We start from the raw sequence: 16,233 nt of genomic DNA, 5'->3' as shown, positions 1-16,233 counted from the left end.
ATAATGCGATCACGGACCAGCCGTATGCCCGGCTGAAGTGGACGGAGGAAATGAATGAATCATTTTCAACAATAAAGAAATTGATTGCGGACGCAGTGTCGTTGAGTTTGCCCGACATGGATAAGCCATTCACCTTAGTAACAGACTGTAGTCAAATGGCAGCAGGAGCCATGCTGGCACAGAGGTGCATGGAAGCACCGGATACCCTGAAGCCTGTGGCATTCTACCACCACGCGTTATCCAAAGCAGAACAGGGATACTCAGCTACCGAGAAGGAGTTGTTGGCGATGGTTAAGGCGGTAGTGAAGTTCAGAGTGTATCTAGGCAAGCAGTTCAACCTTATTACGGACCACCAAGCACTGAGTTGGCTTCGTTCACTTGAACCGGAGAATGAGACGGGGAGAAGGGGACGTTGGTTAGACCTGATTCAGCAGTTTGACATGAAAGTCACTCATAAGAAAGGGAAAAGCCCAGAGATGAGAATAGCTGATTACCTTTCACGGGTCAAATGTGACGGAAATGTAGCTGTAAAAGACCGTAGTGAAGTGTTTGTCGTGATGACCGCTGGAGGCGAGGAGGCGATAACTGTCAGTCGAGAACAGATCCTAAGCGAGCAGAGCAATGACGCAGCAGTACAAACGATGCGTAAGGCGGTTTTGAAAGGAACAGATCTGAACCCCGGGAATAGCGAATCAGAATCGTGGAGGAAGCCCAGCGGGAGCAACGATGAGGAAGTCAAAGCGATGTGGAAGCATAGGGATAGGATTTTCATCGACTCAGAGGGGATATTAAGATTACGGTTCAACGGGGGAAAGAAGCGGGAAAGCAACCCTTTCGGAACAGTGGAAAAGAACAGGATAATAGTTCCTAAGACGTACAGGGACAAGATTATGAATCTTGTTCATAGGAGTGCTACAGCGGCTCATATGGGGAACACACGCACCTGGAAGAGGGCACGAGATAACTTTTGGTGGCCGAACATGAGGCAAGACATAGAACAATACGTTCAGGCATGTGAAGAGTGTGGTCTGAACAAACACGTTAACAACCCGAATAAGGCGCCAGTGTCCAAGACGAGTATACCCGGAAAACCTCTGGAGGAGATGATGCTTGATTTTCTTGGTCCATTCCAAACAGCGAGGGAGCATCCATACAGGTACGTCCTCCAAATGCAAGATGTGTTTAGTCGATTCATAATCTTTGTACCGAGCATTGATGCAAGAGCAAAAACGGCAGCAGATGCAGTGGTCGAAAGATGGATAAGTCTTTTCGGGATCCCGGAAAAGATGAGATCGGATAGAGGTCCACATTTTATTGCAGAGGTGTTCGAGGAACTGTGTAAAAGAGTGGGTATCAGACACAAGTTGGGTTCACCGGGACACCCCCAGAGCCAGGGGCAAGTAGAGAGGCAGAACCAGTTAATGAACCAGATCAGATGCCTTTGCGAGAACGATGGGGAGAAGTGGCCGGAGGCCTTATACCTGGTACAAGGGAGCCACAACAACTCGATCAACGCTACAACAGGTTTTACTCCAGCTAGGCTTTTGTTTGGCAGGGATTTTAACCGACCAGACGACATGATTGCTCAGGAGAGGGATAAGGTGAAGACGCCTGGAACAACTGTATTGGAGGAGAGGGACGAAGAATGCAGACTGTTGACTGAGCAAGCACGAACAAACCTGGTCGAATATCAAGAGGAGAGAGTGGAATCAGCAGAGAAAGAAGGACCCTGCAAAACCCCGTACGAAGTAGGCGACTTGGTGCGTTATAGGCTCACGGACGAAGCAAGGAGCAATAAAGGCGGGAAGACATCCCCCCGCTACTCGGAGCCGTACAGGATAACAGTGATCAAGGGTGACGGATATACTTACACGATGGAGCCAGTGGATAAGGACAGTAGAGGCACGCGTAAAGATAGACGGTTCAACTACTTGAAAACGCACAAGAGAGTAGTGAGCAGTGAGGTGGCTCCGGAGCCGGACAGCCCTACGATGACACAACCCCAGCGAGATGAACTACACCCTCAAGTGAACGACGGTGTTCCAGAGGTCATGGAACAGTCCCCGGTAGCTCCACCTGATGCGGCGCTAACCGTTCGGAGATCCGGGAGGACTAGGAATCCAGTGAGGTTACTGCAGGCGGACGGGAAGAAGAAGCGGTACGAAGATGCAGAGGCCAGCGGACAACCAGACGCAGATGAGGATTGATGGAATTTGGGGTATTTCAGAGGGTAATAGGACATTTGGGACATGATAGAAATGATACAAATATGTTATACTATTTATCATGACTATTGGATTAATATGATACATAACGATATTATATTATACATGACAGTCAGTTCATGACCGTCATTTTGTTATAACGCGAGGAACGGACATTATTATTATCATGAGGGACATTATTTACATGATTAATAATATATTATTGACAATGAGAATCTTGTTATAACGTGATGAACAGACATTATTATTATCATGAGGGACGTTATTTACATGATTAATAATATTTTATTGACGATAAGAATCTTATTATAACGTGATGAACGGACACTATTATTATCATGAGGGACATTATTTACATGAATAATAATATTTTATCACGTTGGACTTTTACCCCAATGTCAATATCCAGCTTATTGATTGGGAAGGATGTAAAGGATACGCAGATAGATAACGATTCAAATAAGTATCATTTGGAAAGACGTCTAGTAACATACATTGGAAGATAACGTGGAATCTGAGATATGAGGAGTGTTATGATTGTTACTAACGATGTTACTTATCTTAGCATGGAGCTTTAGCTCACTCTTATTACAAAGGTAAGAGCAAGTCATTTCACCCTGCTACGCGTCAACTGGGCCCAAGAAACCTTACTGGTAGGGGCCTAACTTTGGAAGTAAAAGAGATAGAAACGTCTGGTTTTCAACAAAATGTTCGCCTTGTAAAAATAACGTTTCCCCTCAGGGGGAAAATTAAAAACAACGTAGATTTTGAATTATCGCGAAAAGTCATATTTTAGGCCTTATAAAACTGCGCAGCTATAACTTTGCAGATTGTTGTTCTCTGATTGGCTGAATCGTATCACGTGGTACGCTGTACAATTGCATCTTTGGAATGTTTGAAGCGTGCAAATGCAATTCAATGAACTTACGAGCGCGCGCGGAGCTCAACAAGCTTTGAAAAGGCGATCACCCTGTAGTAATATCGCTAGCCAGTAAGTTTTTCTGGGTATACACCACATCTCCGCAAGCAATCCGTGCGCGCGTGCGCGCGGCAAGTTGACATGGTAACGAACGGAAGTAAGTAAGTAAGTAAGTAGGAGGTGCACGATAAAAATAAACTTGCTCGGATTTTAAAAATTTTTGTACCATTGTTTTCTAGAGACTGTGAGAATTTTCACAATACCAAATTTGTCATATCTTTTTTGGAAAGATCAGTGAGTTTCGCCTAGGTGCCATATTTGATGGTGCGCGGCTTTTGGAGCAAAATTAGCTGTAAAAGTCGCGTAATTTGACCAAATTTGACCAAATTCGTTGATTTTTGTCGTATTATTTGGATTTATCTTCGGTTCTTTGAATGAGATCATTCTGAAAATTGGCGACGACCTTCCAATAGGGCTTTCACAACTGTCCGAAAAATTTGGTGGATATCGGAGTTGATATAGTGATGAAAATGGGGCAAAATGCGCTGCTTTTAGCTGTAACATAATTTCTGATGGTTGGATATGCTTTAAATTTTTCGGACACTTTCCTTGTAAGTCAATGAGTAAGCTAACCAATTTTTGTTGCAATCGGAGGTCGGGAAGTATACTGAATATCTATTTGTTTGAAGAAAATTGTGCTGGCCGAAATTAGCGCTAAAAAACCATCCTACAGTCGGCACGCGCGGCTCACTGTCGATGGCGCACTACCTAAAGTAAGCAAGGAACACGACATATATTTGACCCACCTATACTAATGCAATCCCAAGAATCCACGTTTTTCTGCAAAAATGTCCATTCGTAACCTTTCACTATTGCCTTTTTACAAAAGGGTGAAAAGAAAAAAATCGACTTCCTAGAATAAGGTTGAAATGCGATTTAGAATCGATTCCGAAAATTTCATGCAAAAATTTTGAAAACTGATTGAGTTATTTCCAAATTGATGAAATCAATTCCTCGAATATCACGAACAAAAATATAATACGGGCAATTTTGTTTATTTTTTTGGGGTATTTTCGCCTTAGTAATAGTAATAGTATCCACATTTAAACAGATATAAAGCTATAACTGACAGAGAATATGTGTTTTAGGCCTACCTTTCATATAAAGTTAGTCTCATCCAAAAATATTGATACTTGACTAATTTATGGGACGAAATCTACCAAATTTAGTGCGTATGCCCAAATATGGGCATATGGTTTTTGGCTCATAACTCAGTCATTTTTTGTCCAATCTTGATGAAATTTCATATACGAGTTCAGGAGACCACTAGCTACAAGTAGAAGCACCATGAACCTGGGTTTTGGGCATATTCAGGGTATTTGGCTAAATTGGCCTAATTTGGACCAAATATGGGCGTGGCCGCCCCGCGGGCACAGTTTGGCGGTTGGGGTCCGGGACCCCCACAAAAGTTCGGTCACTGGTCCCCCGCCCCCCCCCCCCCCCCTTAAAGAATGATCTGTGTTTCTTATCAGTCACTTTGTTGAATTTCTGTTATTAATGTAGCCTAGACTTAGACCGTTCCAGGTAGACCTTCGTTGATAAAGTAGTTTTTAATTTTCACCTCTGGTTGCGGAGTTTTTCATTATCGAGTTTCAATTATTGAGCCGACCTTATTACGTAAATGTGGCACTGTGACACTTGTGGCACTAACATGTGGCACTTGCGACACTCACATGTGGCACTTGTGGCACTATCATATGTAGCATGTGGCACTTGCGGCACTCACATGTGGCACTTGTGGCACTATCATATGTAGCATGTGGCACTTGTGGCACTCACATGTGGCACTTGTGGCACTATCATATGTAGCATGTGGCACTTGCGGCACTTTAATTTTGGTGGTAAGATATTTATATATGTAGCATGTGCCACGAGTGCCACAGTGCCACATTTACGTTATAAGGTTGTCTGCAGATAGGAGACTGATTATTACGAGGATGAAATTGGTCGCTCGATTTTCTCATTCATTCACGGCTTACGAATTGTAATAAGTTTCGATTAATTAAATCAATCACATGCTGTAAAAATCTCTTTGGGTTGCGTTCGGGTCGACACCTAGTATTTCGGGATAAGGGTGGTAGTTAGTGAATTAGCTGACGCGTTTATTGAGTAAGAGTCATTTCATAAAACCGAATGCAATAAACGCAATCATATATAAAAATACGTTTGACCAACATAAAAGTATTCATAATAAATATAAGTAATATAAGTACTAAATTCTCCGAATTTGTATCAAATAGGTAAATGTGCAGTATTTTAATTGTGATACTTCAGGTCTAAAGCTAAAGTCGGCAGTCGCAGAGTTAACCCCCACAAAGGTTACACAAGGAGAAACACTTTATGGCAACGAGGAACAATTTGCAGCAACACATGCAATCGATAAAGACCTCTCAACTATGGCAGCTACAAAGGCTGATAACGGAGCAGGCTGGATAAAGTTAGAGTTTGATGGAACCTACTTTATCCACAAGGTCCTTATCTACCACCAATTTTATACCAACTGGTACCAAAACCGTCCTGAAAGTCAATGGTGTGCAGAGAAAGAAGCTCAGTTTAAGATGTGTGTGGATGGTCATAACGAAGTAGATGTGTCAGTGTACCAAGGAGAGGTAAAACAGAGCTCCTGCAGGACACTCCAACTAACATACGGACTAGAGCAGGCAGACCAGATCTACACACTGATTTGTGACACTGACGGGGACACTGTAAAGCTCAGCAAGAGTATAGGGAACATAAATGTAGCCGAAGTTGTTGTAACAGGTGAATTGTATTAAAGAGAAACAAATTTGACCAAAACCCATAATCATGGGTAGAGTGGACCGCTGCCAGTGTCTCTCTTTCCCAACCAAAAGGAAATGATATTAATTTGATTGACCGCGTCTGCAAAATATGCAAAATGATACGAGGATGAAATTGGTCGCTCGATTTTCTCATTCATTCACGGCTTACGAATTGTAATAAGTTTCGATTAATTAAATCAATCACATGCTGTAAAAATCTCTTTGGGTTGCGTTCGGGTCGACACCTAGTATTTCGGGATAAGAGTGGTAGTTAGTGAATTAGCTGACGTTTATTGAGTGAGAGTCATTTCATAAAACCGTATGCAATAAACGCAATCATATATAAAATACGTTTGACCAACATAAAAGTATTCATAATAAATATAAGTAATATAAGTACTAAATTCTCCGAATTTGTATCAAATAGGTAAATGTGCAGTATTTTAATTGTGATACTTCAGGTCTAAAGCTAAAGTCGGCAGTCGCAGAGTTAACCCCCACAAAGGTTACACAAGGAGAAACACTTTATGGCAACGAGGAACAATTTGCAGCAACACATGCAATCGATAAAGACCTCTCAACTATGGCAGCTACAAAGGCTGATAACGGAGCAGGCTGGATAAAGTTAGAGTTTGATGGAACCTACTTTATCCACAAGGTCCTTATCTACCACCAATTTTATACCAACTGGTACCAAAACCGTCCTGAAAGTCAATGGTGTGCAGAGAAAGAAGCTCAGTTTAAGATGTGTGTGGATGGTCATAACGAAGTAGATGTGTCAGTGTACCAAGGAGAGGTAAAACAGAGCTCCTGCAGGACACTCCAACTAACATACGGACTAGAGCAGGCAGACCAGATCTACACACTGATTTGTGACACTGACGGGGACACTGTAAAGCTCAGCAAGAGTATAGGGAACATAAATGTAGCCGAAGTTGTTGTAACAGGTGAATTGTATTAAAGAGAAACAAATTTGACCAAAACCCATAATCATGGGTAGAGTGGACCGCTGCCAGTGTCTCTCTTTCCCAACCAAAAGGAAATGATATTAATTTGATTGACCGCGTCTGCAAAATATGCAAAATGATACGAGGATGAAATTGGTCGCTCGATTTTCTCATTCATTCACGGCTTACGAATTGTAATAAGTTTCGATTAATTAAATCAATCACATGCTGTAAAAATCTCTTTGGGTTGCGTTCGGGTCGACACCTAGTATTTCGGGATAAGAGTGGTAGTTAGTGAATTAGCTGACGTTTATTGAGTGAGAGTCATTTCATAAAACCGTATGCAATAAACGCAATCATATATAAAATACGTTTGACCAACATAAAAGTATTCATAATAAATATAAGTAATATAAGTACTAAATTCTCCGAATTTGTATCAAATAGGTAAATGTGCAGTATTTTAATTGTGATACTTCAGGTCTAAAGCTAAAGTCGGCAGTCGCAGAGTTAACCCCCACAAAGGTTACACAAGGAGAAACACTTTATGGCAACGAGGAACAATTTGCAGCAACACATGCAATCGATAAAGACCTCTCAACTATGGCAGCTACAAAGGCTGATAACGGAGCAGGCTGGATAAAGTTAGAGTTTGATGGAACCTACTTTATCCACAAGGTCCTTATCTACCACCAATTTTATACCAACTGGTACCAAAACCGTCCTGAAAGTCAATGGTGTGCAGAGAAAGAAGCTCAGTCTAAGATGTGTGTGGATGGTCATAACAAAGTAGATGTGTCAGTGTACCAGGGAGAGGTAAAACAGAGCTCCTGCGGGACACTCCAACTAACATACGGACTAGAGCAGGCAGACCAGATCTACACACTGATTTGTGACACTGACGGGGACACTGTAAAGCTCAGCAAGAGTATAGGGAACATAAATGTAGCCGAAGTTGTTGTAACAGGTGAATTGTATTAAAGAGAAACAAATTTGACCAAAACCCATAATCATGGGTAGAGTGGACCGCTGCCAGTGTCTCTCTTTCCCAACCAAAAGGAAATGATATTAATTTGATTGACCGCGTCTGCAAAATATGCAAAATGATACGAGGATGAAATTGGTCGCTCGATTTTCTCATTCATTCACGGCTTACGAATTGTAATAAGTTTCGATTAATTAAATCAATCACATGCTGTAAAAATCTCTTTGGGTTGCGTTCGGGTCGACACCTAGTATTTCGGGATAAGAGTGGTAGTTAGTGAATTAGCTGACGTTTATTGAGTGAGAGTCATTTCATAAAACCGTATGCAATAAACGCAATCATATATAAAATACGTTTGACCAACATAAAAGTATTCATAATAAATATAAGTAATATAAGTACTAAATTCTCCGAATTTGTATCAAATAGGTAAATGTGCAGTATTTTAATTGTGATACTTCAGGTCTAAAGCTAAAGTCGGCAGTCGCAGAGTTAACCCCCACAAAGGTTACACAAGGAGAAACACTTTATGGCAACGAGGAACAATTTGCAGCAACACATGCAATCGATAAAGACCTCTCAACTATGGCAGCTACAAAGGCTGATAACGGAGCAGGCTGGATAAAGTTAGAGTTTGATGGAACCTACTTTATCCACAAGGTCCTTATCTACCACCAATTTTATACCAACTGGTACCAAAACCGTCCTGAAAGTCAATGGTGTGCAGAGAAAGAAGCTCAGTTTAAGATGTGTGTGGATGGTCATAACGAAGTAGATGTGTCAGTGTACCAAGGAGAGGTAAAACAGAGCTCCTGCAGGACACTCCAACTAACATACGGACTAGAGCAGGCAGACCAGATCTACACACTGATTTGTGACACTGACGGGGACACTGTAAAGCTCAGCAAGAGTATAGGGAACATAAATGTAGCCGAAGTTGTTGTAACAGGTGAATTGTATTAAAGAGAAACAAATTTGACCAAAACCCATAATCATGGGTAGAGTGGACCGCTGCTGCAGTGTCTCTCTTTCCCAACCTAAAGGAAATGATATTAATTTGGTTGACCTTCTGCAAAATATGCAAAATGATACGAGAATGAAATCGGTCGCTCGCTTTTCCCATACTAATTTTATAATAATTTTATAATAATCCATACTTCTATATTCTTTAAATATAATTACAAACATCAACTAATCCCCCAGGAGCGGAATGTGAGAAAGGGAAGGCACGTTGTGCGGATGGAGTGCAATGTATTGAGGACAATTCTTTTTGTGATGGTTCAGCAGATTGTGAAGATGGTTCAGATGAAGATAATTGCCCAGGTTGAGTATTGATAAACTTACTTGTAAATTTTACCCTAAAACCTAAAATTCTGAAATAACATCTTACAGCTATTATAATAGTCCGATATAGCTCCCGCCATCTCATAATACCAAATGCAATAAACGCAATCATATATAAATCTACGTTTGACCAACATAAAAGTATTCATAATAAATATAAGTAATACTAATATAAGTACTAAATTCCCCGAATTTGTATCAATAAAAGGGTTCGCAACCGATATTATCGGCGATAATTTGTGAAAAAGTCATTATCGGTTATCGGCGATAATTTCTAACCGTCTAACCGTATTAAACCAATGATTAGGATGGCGTGTAGTTCGTGATGGACTCGCATGGTGGCTGCAACCAGACTATCTACCCCTACGCGAAAGATCGCTGTAGAACTGGTCACCGTAATCCTTGTTACCAATTGCTCTTCTCGGCTTTGCTACTTGGAATGATCGAGGTTTGACGAAGACAGACAAGCAGTGCTTGCTTGCTAACGACTGTGACAGGTATGACTTGGACATTATAGGGATTTAAGAGACTAAAATTTGTCAGTTTGAGGATAAGAAACTACCAGGAAATCATCGCCTCTTTTTGTTTGATCAGAAGACAGGACGTCTGACGTCATGGTGGACGGGTTTCTTAATCAACGCTCGTGTCAATCATTATTTCCGTTCATTTCATGAGATCAGTGATCGAGTTGCTTCTTTTGATTGGTCGGCGTCGACAGTAAGACTTCGTTACGGTGGCTTTCACAACGCGTCCCCATTCTCCAACTCCTGCTGCCGGAGAGAGAGACTCCCAAATTATATACCATAAATATATTAAATATAGATATCGACAACAGACTCCGAGAGTCTTGAAGTTCTGTTACCACCGCCCCTGGTGCAACCCCGCCGGGTTAACGACGGAGAGACAGGGACTTCCAGGAGAGGTCATGGCCTGCTACGTGCAACTCGTATGAGTATGCAATGTTCCTGTAACGTCACTCTGTCACTGTAGACCGCTCCTCTATCGTTGTTTTGAGTGTCCGATCCAAAACCGATCCAAAACCGAGACGTGGAAGCCTGTGAGCGTGTTAGAGTCTGTTAAGTGTTAAAGTCCTAGGGTTACACGAGACGTGGTAGCCTGTGAGCGTGTTAAATCCTAGGGTTACACGAGACGTGGTAGCCTGTGAGCGTGTTAAATCCTGGGGTTACACGAGACGTGGTAGTCTGTGAGCGTGTAGACCGCTCCTCTATCGTAGTTTTGAGTGTCCGATCCAAAACCAAATCCAGGGGTTACACGTCATGTGGGAGCCTGTGAGCGTGTTAGTTTCCTGCGGAAGGTGTTATTTGCCTGTGGGAAAAGCGGTTATGCTGCGGTTCTAAGGTTAGTAAAGGCTATTAGAGCCTTTCCTTTGTTGTAGAGATGGCTAGTCCCTTCCTTTGCATAGGTTAGAAACACCCATGCACCTCCCGTTCGAGCCACCCACCCCACACCGCGTGGAGGTTCGGTGAGGTTTTTCGTGGGGCATGATCGAGTTGCTTTCATGGACTTTTTTATTCCATCCAAGTTTGTTAACAAACCACCATGCAAAATGCGAATCGTGAACTGTTACAGTCCAACCAACCCAAAAACTTTATCAAATCCGGCTGCTACTGACCAGTTTTACTGTGAGCTTCAGGAAGCAATTATAATGTGCCTGCAAGACATGAAATCTGGATCCTAGGAGATTTCGATGCCAAACTTGGCAAAAGGTCTGATCATGACTTTCAAAATGGCCTTCATAAGAACATTGGAAGGCATGGCGTTGGAAGACGAAATGAAAATGGTGAGAGATTATTGGACTTTCTTGTTTCTAATGGTTTGTTTGCTGCAAACACTGCATTTTGTCATTCCAGTCGTCATATAACCACAAGAAATGGTTGGGTGAAAGACAAGAAGACCAAAAGAAGTTCCCCTTATTTTTCTCAGATTGATTATGTATTTATATGCCGGTCACGCAGCACTGTTTTTCTCAATGATGCAAGGGCCTATGGCCTATGCAGGAGCTAAACTACATTCTGATCATAAGATTGTAAAAGCTACCATAGACCTGAGGCAGCAAACTAAGTTATACCGAAACAGAACATCAGCTGCTAAAAGGTACAACACGACATCTCTGGTTTGTAACAAGGAACTACAAGATCAGTACCAGCAAACTGTCACTCAGCAAATTGACAGTCTTCCTCCTTCCGCTGACACTAAGACAGGATTCGAACAGCTGTTTGAAACTATCAAGTCTTCAGCCTCTAACACTGTGGGTGTCAAGAAGAAAACCCAAAGACATCATCATTCATCAGATCAGCATGTATGCAATATGTCTGACGAGAAACACAAACTTTTACAAGAACTCAACGACAATTCAGTTAGAGACAGGACAGTATTGAGAAAGCGTATCAATAAACTCAAGAACGATATCAATAAACGTCTTAAAGATCTAGAGACAGCTCTAGCCAACCAACTAGCTGACACCATCAATGCTGCAGATGACACGAAGAGGATGTTCGAGGCTACCAGAGCTCTTGCTGCCAACAAAGAGTCAGAGCCAATATCTGTCTTAAACTCTGAAAATCAGCTAGTTGCAAGTGACGATGAGAAAGCAAGTATCATTAGAGAGTGGTTTAAAAATCACTACACCAGCTCAGACCCTCCTTTGGTACCTTTCACTGGACCCCCACGTCCTCTGAATACTCCTATAACTTCCTTAGAAGTCCAATATGCTGCTTCAAAGTTGAAAAATGGGAAAGCAGTAGGTCCTGATGAGATTCCTAACGAGCTGCTGAAGTACGCACCACCTGTATTCTTCCAGCAATATGCATGTCTCATTAATCGATCATTTGAAGTACATGAGCATGTACCCTCTTTTACAGAAGGGTTTCTAACCCCTCTTCAGAAGCCAGGGCAACCAAAAGGACCTCTAAAGAGCCTCAGATCACCTCTTTGCCTTCTGGATGGAACTAGGAAACTGCTCTCCTTGATTACTCTACAGTCTACACAGAATTCAAAGACAAATTGCAGAGTACACAGGACCATGGCAAAATGCCTACAAGGCTGGTCATAGTTGTGCCAATATTGTCTGGACTCAACGAATTCTGATTTCTGTTGTGAAAGAGAAGAGATGGGAGTTCCACAAGATGGGAATCTACATGAGCTCGGCCTTCGATACCATCAAGAGATCAGTTATGTCACAATATCTTTAGATCAGTGTCTATGATAATGAAAGTTGTGTAAAAACAACAAAATTTGTTGATCATATTCATATCACAGGTGATCTTCCTCAAATGGGTTATCGTGCAATAAATATTCCATGCTTTAAGCATCATACCAGTAATACATGCTTTTTAATAACAATTTTGTAATCGACCACCTCGGTCCTGCATTTCAGTGTAAACTTTACAAGATGTGGAGGTAAATAATACCTCCGAAGATGTGAACGGTTGATATGATTACGGACCAATTGATATATAACACAGTTTTTCAACTTAGTTGATGGAGGATTGAGTGCGTTTGGAGAATGGTCAGAGTGCTCAACTTCTTGTGGAGGAGGACAACAGACCAGGGAAAGAAGCTGTAATAACCCAGCCCCAGATAATGGTGGTGCTGATTGTGAGGGAAGTTTGACAGAGGCGCAAAACTGCAACTCCGGTCCTTGTCCAGGTTCGTTTAATAACCCAAAAGTGACTACCCACACGCAACCTCTTAATAACTCACGTAATTCGTCTCCAAATTGCACCAAAATTTCAGAGATTATAGATATGGGTCAAACTTAGATTACCTGAAAGTTTCGTAAGCCACGCCTAATTACAGTGGGCGTGGCGTGACAATGCCTCTTTTTCACTATTGTCTTCATAAAATGAGAACGCTTTAAGCTAAGAACTCAAAACTTTTTGCAGACATTTGGCTTGATAATTTAAAACCTTTCCCAAAGTTTCAAGTTCATTGTTCAAAATTTGGCTGAGTTATGACCATTTCAAAATCCATCGGATACGTGATCCGAGCACTCAGTCAGTGATCTCTGCACTCAATCAGTGATCTCGTTACCCAATCTGATCAAGAGTAAGGCGTTAGCGTGTATTAATGAGGTTCATTAGGCTTTACCTAACATACTGAGGAGATGAAGATTTGATCATGATTGATTGGATACCGATAAAGATGTTTTCTTCGGTCCATTGTCCAAGTTCCATTTTTTGCATTTATAGTAAGTTTTCAGTTCTTCAAGTCTTTTAAGTAGACTTATCAGGTCTTTAGGATGTTCTTAGTAACTACTTTGGATTTGTGTAAAGTTTGATAATAATAATAAACCAATGATGACAACATTTGTTTCTTCAAAAATCATTCCCAAAAAGTTCGAAATTCCGTAAAATCATCGATCAAATTTAGCGTTATTGGACCTCTACAGCTAACCACCTTGACCTAATTCTAACCGTCCACTTTAAATCTTGATATACCTTATCGGACCATATTTGACCGGACATTAAATGAACGGACATAATTAATATTATAAACGGACATTAAAATGAACACTCGAAGGTTGTAGCGCGATGCACTACTCATGGGTCGCACCGAGCTAGGAAGGGTTGACATCGTCAATCAAGCTCGAAGGCATTCAAAACTTAACGGGTGATACTCGTAAAATATTTGTTTCAAATATTACCGGACCGTCGACGAGTCCAACTCGGCGCGCGTCCTGGTACGTAGGTTATAAACCTACAATTCAAAACAATCAAAAATCCAATATTTTCTATCTTTTTTTTTGCATTTTTAGCAGATAATTTGTAAATTAATTTTTCGTACAATAATTATTAGCAAAAAAGGCAGTCGTTAAGCAGTAAAAATGTCAAAATATCTTTAGATCAGTGTCTATGATAATGAAAGTTGTGTAAAAGCTAAAAACAACAAATACGAAATTTGATGATCATATTCATATCACAGGTGATCTTCCTCAAATGGGTTATCGTGCAATAGATATTCCATGCTTTAAGCATCATACCAGTAAATACATGCTTTTTAAAAACAATTTTGTAATCGACCACCTCGGTCCTGCATTTCAGTGTAAAAACTTTACAAGATCAAAGATGTGGAGATAAATAATACCTCCGAAGATGTGAACGGTCGATTACGGACCAATTGATATATAACACAGTTTTTCAACTTTATAGTTGATGGAGGATTGAGTGCGTTTGGAGAATGGTCAGAGTGCTCAACTTCTTGTGGAGGAGGACAACAGACCAGGGAAAGAAGCTGTAATGACCCAGCCCCAGATAATGGTGGTGCTGATTGTGAGGGAAGTTTGACAGAGGCGCAAAACTGCAACTCCGGTCCTTGTCCAGGTTCGTTTAATAACCCAAAAGTGACTACCCACACGCAACCTCTTAATAACTCACGTAATTCGTCTCCAAATTGCACCAAAATTTCAGAGATTATAGATATGGGTCAAACTTAGATTACCTGAAAGTTTCGTAAGCCACGCCTAATTACAGTGGGCGTGGCGTGACAATGCCTCTTTTTCACTATTGTCTTCATAAAATGAGAACGCTTTAAGCTAAGAACTCAAAAATTTTTGCAGACATTTGGCTTGATAATTTAAAACCTTTCCCAAAGTTTCAAGTTCATTGTTCAAAATTTGGCTGAGTTATGACCATTTCAAAATCCATCGGATACGTGATCCGAGCACTCAGTCAGTGATCTCGTCACTTGGTTAACGGCCTGACCCATATCTTACTGGTTTATTGTTCTTAAATATAAATATAAGATTTGTATCTATTCTTGGTTGACGATGTCAACCCATCAAGATCGTTGCTCTGCGAAGCAGAGCAACGATCGACGATGCGATGCGAAGCAAGAATGCTAGTTCGCACGGCGCGTCGAAGCGGCGAAGTCCTCCAATATCTATTCGTGGCAGCTTGCAATAATTAATCAAAGCCATATAAAATAGATCATGCCGATATATTTCTAGAGTGAAGGTATCTTTTACTGAATTAAATTCCCCCTTCAGAGGAAGATGAAAGTGAAGAAGAAGATAAAAGTGATCAGGGAGACAACCATAACCACTCTGATGCAGCAGCCCTGAAATTCAGCTCAATTTTCCTCGTCGTTCTTCTGTTTGCTGTAAATATGAGCATCTAAACTGCTGTGGAGTGTGGACTGGAATGGTTCTACAGTACAAAACACTATCTTAGCATGGTGTTTTATCGGGATGTGATAGAAAAAATAACAGCTCAAAACCCCGGACGAATTTTTGAATTTATAATCTATAATTAGACTTTTGATATTTAAGATTGTAATATTTTAGACAACTTTTAATGTTTCAATAAAAATTTTTAATTGTAGTTGACGAAATGAGAGTCTCCACACTGAGTGGAGACTCTCATTTCGTCAACTACAATTAAAAATAAATGATTGACCCACTCATAAGAGCAAAACAAGATTACCAGTTTCAATAAAAAAGAAAGAAAGAGACTGCGATTTAGTGATTATAGATATCACAGTGCTGGCAAGCACGACCGGTGCATTTATTGTGGGTATACTATGTACCCCCTTAACTATTATACCCCCTTTACTATTATACCCCCTTTGGTACACGTTACAAGCCTCTTTCGTGCACGCGAAGCGTGCACTCCGGCCGGAGGCGGCGGCCGAAGGCCGCCGCCTCCGGCAGGAGTTTTTCAGGCATTAAGACTCATCGGAAGTCGTTCAGCAGATTTATTTTTAGTTCAAAACATTCTAATTTGATGTCAAAGATGACAGGAATAAAAAATAGTTATGTTGAGATTTTTAAGAAATTTGCATAAAATACTCGCCAGCACTGTTATACGAAATTCGGTAAAAAACCCAAAATCGCCATATTCAGGTGCCTTAAAAACCATGCCATGTTAAAATCGAGTTAGTGATCTGAAATTTTTCAGGGCGTCTAGATGTTGACCAAATCGACTGCATAAAAAGTTTCAGGTTTCAGGAACAT

The 16,233-nt window shown here is 41.0% G+C and overlaps 1 protein-coding gene across 1 annotated transcript; it reads left to right on the top strand.

Annotated features, from left to right (window-relative positions):
• The first annotated feature begins 5,143 nt into the window (after nucleotides 1–5,143).
• Nucleotides 5,144–15,398, top strand: LOC134826099 (uncharacterized). The gene is made up of 8 exons (XM_063838375.1): nucleotides 5,144–5,964; nucleotides 6,446–6,931; nucleotides 7,413–7,898; nucleotides 8,380–8,865; nucleotides 9,120–9,239; nucleotides 12,759–12,929; nucleotides 14,432–14,602; nucleotides 15,268–15,398. Exons 1-8 carry the CDS (start codon nucleotides 5,601–5,603, stop codon nucleotides 15,396–15,398), a joined length of 2,415 nt encoding a protein of 804 aa, XP_063694445.1. The 5' UTR covers nucleotides 5,144–5,600.
• Nucleotides 15,399–16,233: the final 835 nt, after the last annotated feature.

Source organism: Bolinopsis microptera, chromosome 1 (genome assembly GCF_026151205.1).
Source record: "Bolinopsis microptera isolate Bmic1 chromosome 1, MBARI_Bmic_1.0, whole genome shotgun sequence".
Lineage (NCBI taxonomy): Eukaryota > Metazoa > Ctenophora > Tentaculata > Lobata > Bolinopsidae > Bolinopsis > Bolinopsis microptera.
This window is presented reverse-complemented; position numbering and strand designations above follow the sequence as displayed.

What these genes read in the sequence shown, in the direction of transcription:
- LOC134826099 (XM_063838375.1), top strand. Translation starts at nt 5,601, where the DNA reads ATGGCAGCTACAAAGGCTGATAACGGAGCAGGCTGGATAAAGTTAGAG. An exon ending in AGCCGAAGTTGTTGTAACAG is followed by an intron (nt 5,965 to 6,445) that starts GTGAATTGTATT and finishes GTGATACTTCAG; the next exon opens with GTCTAAAGCTAAAGTCGGCA. An exon ending in AGCCGAAGTTGTTGTAACAG is followed by an intron (nt 6,932 to 7,412) that starts GTGAATTGTATT and finishes GTGATACTTCAG; the next exon opens with GTCTAAAGCTAAAGTCGGCA.